Source organism: Myotis davidii, unplaced genomic scaffold, assembly GCF_000327345.1.
Source record: "Myotis davidii unplaced genomic scaffold, ASM32734v1 scaffold333, whole genome shotgun sequence".
Lineage (NCBI taxonomy): Eukaryota > Metazoa > Chordata > Mammalia > Chiroptera > Vespertilionidae > Myotis > Myotis davidii.
In genome coordinates this window covers 571,712-578,483 of record NW_006285266.1, presented here as the reverse complement: position 1 = coordinate 578,483, position 6,772 = coordinate 571,712, and the positions used below count along the sequence as shown (strand labels likewise).

General features: G+C 51.3%; 1 protein-coding gene across 1 annotated transcript in view; it reads left to right on the top strand.

The window, feature by feature from the left end:
• Positions 1-5,826: 5,826 nt before the first annotated feature.
• ITPKB (inositol-trisphosphate 3-kinase B) overlaps positions 5,827-6,772 on the top strand; it is a 113,533-nt gene continuing 112,587 nt past the window's right edge. Inside the window, exon 1 of the mRNA XM_015558954.1 lies at positions 5,827-5,853. Within this exon, the coding sequence (XP_015414440.1) occupies positions 5,827-5,853 (27 nt within the window). The remainder of the gene's footprint in view (positions 5,854-6,772) is intronic.

Genomic DNA, 6,772 nt, shown 5'->3' with positions numbered 1-6,772 from the left:
CAGAGAGTTTTGCCGAAACCGGTTTGGCTCGGTGGATAGAGTGTTGGCCTGCGGACTAAGGGGTCCCGGATTTGATTCCTGTTGGGGGCACATGCTGGGGTTGTGGGCTCAGCCCCGGGGGGTGGGGGGGTGCAGGAGGCAGCCGATCAATGATTCTCTCTCATCATTGGCGTTTCTCTCTCTCTCTCTCTCTTCCTCCTCTCTGAAATCAATAAAAAATAAAGTTAAAAAAAAAACCAAGAGCGGCTGTCATTTAAAAAATAAAAGATTGTAACTTGGGTCTGGTGCGCACACCCTCTCCTCTGCCTGCTTAGCTGGCGTGCTTTCATGAAGCGCATGGTCATGCCAAGGAGGCCCACAGGGAGAGGAGCACAGGGCAGCCCTGCAAAGCCAGCCCTGTGAGCTCGAGGGCAGCTACTGCCCCAGTCGACCCTCAGATGAAACCGCAACCCTGATTGGCACCTTGACTGTGGCCCGAGGCAGAGGACTTGGCCACGCCCCACCGATCGCAGGTGAACAAAGACAGTTCGGATGTGTGGTTTTCAGCTTCTACCATCCGGGTGTCCCCACAGCAGCAGAGCCCTGATACTCTCCCCTGGTTACAGCTCCTGGAAGGCAGGGATGGTGCCTACTCATCTTTGAAGTCCTAGTGCCAGCACAGGGTCTAGACATCTCTGTGGCCTCCCTGAGCGGGTCTGTCTGCCCCCTCCCCCAACACACCCTCCACATTGCCCCAGAGAGATTGCTCTGAAATGCTGGTTTAATTGTGTCACTCTCTGCTTCAAACTCCCTGGTGACTCCCTATCACTTTTAATAAAAAGCTGAACTATTTAGCACAGCAATCAAGGAACTTCATCACATGTCCCCAGACTGTTACCCCGGGCCCTTCTCCCCGCTGCTCCCCGCCTACCGCTGCTGCTCGCTCCAACCACACCAACTGCCCACTCACTCCTCCTCCTGCTCCTCCAGGGGTCAGAGCACTTGCCCACCCTGCCTGGGAGAGTCTTTCTTCTTTGCCCAGTGAACTCCTGCTTGTACCTTAAGACCCAGCGCGACCATCACCCTCTCCTGAAGTCTTCCCACCTCTTCCCCGAGCCCACAGGCAGCCATCGGGCCCCCTGGTACTCCATGAGCTATTATACCGCGTCGGACGCTGCTGTAATTCTTTGTAACCTTGGTTCCCCTCTAGGCTGTGAGTTCTCTGGAGACTTCTGTGGCCCCCTCCTATCCTTTTTCATATTCCTCTTCAGGCCCTTCTCTCTTCCCTGTCTTTGCCTGAAAAACCCGGGTGGGTTAATGAGTAGATGACCGGCGTTCGTAACAACACCCACGGCGGAAACAAGGTGCCCGTGGGCCGAACCGGAGCTAAGTAGGCCGCGTTGGTGGACACACAGGACAAGGGCTGCAGACACCTGAAATGCCGCTGCGTGTGGTTTGCAAACACCAGAGATAACATCTCATGTTGCTAATACTGTCCCCCATTGTCAGGGACAGGAGCAATGGAGGCCGCACTTCCTCTTTCTGCCGGAGACAGAGTCTGTTTGTGTTAGAGCATTGCAGGCTGACCTTTCCCGAGGCTCTGTCCTTAAAGACCCGGATGGGAAGGTGACACTTCCTCTCTGCTCTCAGAATACCCAGCGACGGGGCGGGTTTGACTCAACGGCCCTCTCTGGCTCTCTTGGACTTGCTGATGGAGACCACTCAAGCCCAAGGCTGGCTCCATCCGAACCTCACAGCACATGTCTGTGAACTTCATGTAACTTACATGTCCCCGGTGCTCTTCCTCACTACTTCCTTTTGCCCCAGGGGGGAGCACAGCTGTCAGCCAGTCCGTGTACCCCGAGAAGGGGACCTGGGAAGGGTGTGGACCTGAGGCTGCTCCTCCCTGCTTCACAACAAGAGCTGCCCTTTGTCACCAACAGGCCCCGCAAACAGGAGGAGACAGCTCCCCGGGGAAGGGGTGTCTGTGCTGCAAACCCAAAGAGCCGACACCTCAAACGGACGACTCGGTTGACATTGAAACCCAGTCTTGACCCCACATTTCAACATGAGTGTGTGCGTTGGCCGAGTTCATGTTTAACATGAAAGGCAGGGTTGCATCCTTTCAGTCCACCTCTTATCAGCTCAGGGCTGTTTCCAGGCCATGAAAACACAGGGTATACAAACACCCCTGGCTCAGACCATGGCCGGCCACGGCTGTCGGGCCTCCGCGCTTGAGTCCGCTTCGCAGCAGAGCCAACCCAACTGTGCAGAACCCGTTGTTTGAACAGCTGAAAAGTCTATTTGAAACTAGATCATTGTCTCCGTGTCCACATGTAACTGGAGCCCTGTCTACCTGTGAGTGTCTTATGCTTTGTTGCAGGAATATTTCCAATCAGATCAGATCAGTGTGTTTTCCCTTTCCAGCCGCCCCTCCTCCTTGCCCCCCACCCATACCCTCTGGATTTAGGAGAGAAAAGCCTGCTAGCTGCCCTTGCCTGCGCTGGAGTCATTGATCATTCACCAAACATTTGTCAAGTCCCTTCTCCACAGCAGGCACTGCAGGTGCCAGTGGGCATGAGGCGTGAGCATTCTCTGCCTCAGTGAGAAAGAAACAAGAGGAAGCAGATTACAGCAGGAGCGGTAGGAGAGTGTTTGGGAAACATGTGCTAAGTGGGTGAACAAATGCACATCTGTCATCACAGGGAAGCCCCAGTCCCACGGGCTGTGTCCGGGAAGACAGCAGCGAGGACAGGAGAGGTGGGTGTCAAATGGACTTCGTCCTCTGCATCTCAATCTGGAATCATACTATTTGCCCTCTGCTTTTTGCTCTTCCAGATTCTGTCCCGTATTTATTAGTAGCAGCAGAGGGAAGCAAGACTCTGTGTGTGTTAAAATAAAGAAGGCTATTTCTGCATCTCAATCTGGAATCATACTATTTTCTCTCTGCATTTTGCTCTTCCAGTATTTATTAGTAGCGGCAGAGGGAAGCAAGACTGTGTGTGTTAAAATAAAGAAGGCTGTCTCTTTTTTAAAAACAGTGATTTTAGCCCTGGCTGGTTTGGCTCAGTGGGTAGAGTGTCAGCCTGTGGACCGAAGGGTCCCGGTTTTGATTCTGGTCAAGATCACATGCCTGGGTTGTAGGCTCGATCCCCAGTAGGGGGCATGTAGAAGGCAGCCGATCAATGCTTCTCTCTCATCATGGATGTTTCTCTCTCTCTTTCTCCTTCACCCTTCCTCTCTGAATTCAATAAAAAATATATTTTTAAAAATAGCGTTTTTAAAAGATTAAGGAATTAATCATGAATATTTATGCGTGGGGCAAGGTATAGGTGGCTGGGGGCGGTGGGGTTGTTCATAGAAGTGCCACAGTTGCTCACATGATCCAAGGGCAGACACAGGACCTGCCGGCCTCCTGGGAATGGGCTCTGGGAGCCGCCCGCCAGCCAGGGAGCCCCTGCCTTTCTCTCTCCATGGCCTGCACCAGGCGCTGTGGCTTGTTGTTGTCTAGACAGGCCCGTCCCTCACTACTCCCTCCCCTCACCCAGACATCCTCCGCTCGTTACTGCCTTCTCCTTCGCAGCGCTCACCCTGCTGCATGGCCCCAGGTTGGCCTTTCTGCTCAGTTCTTGTGACAAGGGCTCCTTGCGTTTCCACGCAGGTCCTTGCCCAGCCTGTGGGTAGCTCTGGGGCCTGGCCTAGTTCGCTGTGGCCCCGAGTGGTCCTCTGATGCCCAGCATTTCAGAAGGGAACTGGGCAGAGATTCGCTTGGAGGGGCCGGGGGCTGCGAACAGGCATCCCTATGTAGTTTTATGGATGTGGGCAGAGCCATCTTGATGGCACTAGATTTCAGAGTTTCAAAGACGACTGCTCAGTAGCAATCCAGGCCCCTCCACCAGTGCTGTCCCGTCACCAGGAGATCAGACCAGCAGGGAGAGAAGGGGTCTCAGGGCTCTAAAGAAGCTCATTCTAGAAGCAACTATTTATTGAGTACCTGCTGTGTGTAAGGCAGCGTCTTGGATCCATTACCTCTTGGATCTTTTTCAGTATGAGATGCTAGGGTGTGGGAGCCTACTTTTTAAAAGCGTCTAATTTTTTGGAGTGCTTAGGGCATTAACATGTTTTCATTAAGAATACGATGGCCCTAACCTGTTTGGCTCAGTGGATAGAGCGTCGGCCTGCGGACTCAAGGGTCCCGGGTTTGATTCCGGTCAAGGGCATGTACCTGGGTTGCGGGCACATCCCCAGTAGGGAGACGATGGAGCCCTAGCTGATTTGGCTCAATGGATAGGGCATCGGCCTGTGGACCAAAGGGTCCCCGGGTTTGATTCCGGTCAAGGGCATGTTCCTCAGTTGCAGGCTCCTCCCTGGCTCCGGCCCTGGTCAGAGCATGTGCAGGAGGCAACCAATCGATGTGTTCCTCTCACATCGACATTTCTCTCTGTCTTTCTCTCTCTCTCCCACTCTCTGTAAAAATCAATGGGAAAATATCCTTGGGTGAGGATTAAAAAAGAAGAAGAAGAACAGTATGGAGGCGGTATTATAATGATTGCCATTTTACAGAGCTCAAAACTGAGGCAGGGAGGTCTTCAGCTGCCTGGCATTTCTTTTTCTTGTTGAACTGCCCTGACTAGGATGCCCCGTGCATTGCTGAACGGAAGTGGCGACAGCAGATATTCTCACCTTGTTCCCGCTCACAGGGGGCCAGGGTCCAGCCCTCCACCATTCAGTCGGATGTGAGCTGTCGGTCTCTTCATGGATGTCCTTTATCAAGTTGAGGAAGCTGCTTTCTGTGCTTAGTTTCATAGCCATGGTTTTAAAAATTCCATTTTAAACGCGGGAAAACGAAAAGCCTGAAGAGTTAGGCAAACCTTCCCTCCAGTTGTAGGGAACCAGCACAGAATCTGGAGAAACAGCGACAAGCACAGATTCTGGCCTCGCGCTTCCTGGGTTCGGATCCAGGCCTCGCCGCTCACCTGCTGGGGTTACTCAGCGCTCTGTGCTTCCATTCCCTGGCTGTAAAACGGGGGTAACCGTAGCATCTGCCTCAGTAGGTTATTGTGAGGTTTGACATGTATAAATATTTATAATATGCCTAGAACAGTGCCTGGATAATAAAAAGCGCTATATAATATTTTTCTTCTTATGTTCACTTAAAATTCATGAAAGACAACTAGATTCTGCTTCAGGAAGCAAGCCGACCGTGCTGGCTTCCAGATGTGGGTTTTGCTCCATCTTTCGCCCACCCCTTGCCATTCGCGGCGGCACAGTGAGAGTTTCAGGCTGGTAGAATCACCTTCTAGCTCTACCTCCAGCCCAACCACGGCAGGAATCCCGTGTGTATGAGGCACCTGATGGGCTGCCGGCTGCCTTGTGAGTGAGAATTCTTCAGGCTGACTGTACACGCAGGCAGCCCAGGTTTCTCAGTCCTGGGGAAGGCCAGTGATGTCTGTTGGGTGACAGTGAGCTTTCCCAGGGCTGTTCACTACATGCACGGATAGGCCCTCCAGTTGCTTCGTCCATGACACCGAACATGGTGATTGCATATGGTGATTGCATCTTCTAGAATACTCCGAAATAAACTCCACGGAGATTCCTGAAGACGGCGGCTCCTCTTTCTTGCCACCAGGGAACTGATTTAGGGACAGGGATAGGGTTGGCTTTTCTGCTTCACAGCGACCCAGATCCTGAGTCAACACCTGAATACACACTGGGCTCTTTCTATTGAGCCCGATGGGGGGTGAGAGAGGAATGAGGCTCCGTCCTTTCCTGGCGCATTACAAGGACTGCCCTGTGTCTGATTCCCGGGAATCCTTAGCTGGGAGACCTCTTGGTTTTAGATCGAACATGAGTCGCTTCCTGACTGGGCAGCAGGTTGCTTTGCTGAAGTAAACAGTATCGCTCCGTAAACAAGCCAGAGGGGAGGTTGCTACCAGCGAAGCTAACATTTCCCTTTAAATTCCAGCTCCTGGGAATATCCAGGCTGATTCAGCCTTTAGATGTTTTAATCTCTGGAGCCTGGCAACTCTGTTTTCCCTTTTCACTAAATGCTACAGTTGAGGACTTAGAGAATTATGCAAAACACACTTGCAGTACCAGAGTTTAAAGGGGTAGGATCCCCAGTAGTATGGGCTGATGCACCTTCACCCCCCACTTTTTTTTTTTTGCTGATTAGGGGTGGTGGTGGTGGTGGTGGGGGGTGTCTTAAAATGAGCTACAGGATCCTGGGCAAAGGGTCTCAGGTTTTCTTGGTCCCAGGACTATCTTTTTCAAAAAAAATAATTTTGAGAATAAAGTGAAAGCATATGCCAAGGTCACATTTGCTGTGTGCATGTACTAACAGATAAACGTGCAAGGCAGAAGCCTGTTTATACCACTAGCAACTGCACTGCAAAACCATCGCAGCTCACCGCCCAACCCATCTTCCAAAATGTTGGTGTGATGCATTTAAAATGTGCAACTCTGCAAGGAGGTGCCCACAAAGTCTCCTCGGTGATTTGCATATTTGTGTACAAGAACACAAACCGTTTACATGGGATTTTAGCCCGTTTTAAATGCTCAGAAAAAAAAAAAGGTCCCCATGATTTGCTTTGCTTAAAATGCACACTCAAAACTTTATTAAAAACATTTTTTCAAAAAGAGTTTCATGAAGCTAGACCCCAGCAAGGCTTTACCGAGCGGTGGAAAACGGATCGTATATCTTTAACCCGCAGAAGTTAAAAGGCTTTTTTTTTTTTTTTTTTAGCTAAAAATGGAAACTTTTTTTTTTAAAGGGTTTCCCCCCCCCGGTCTT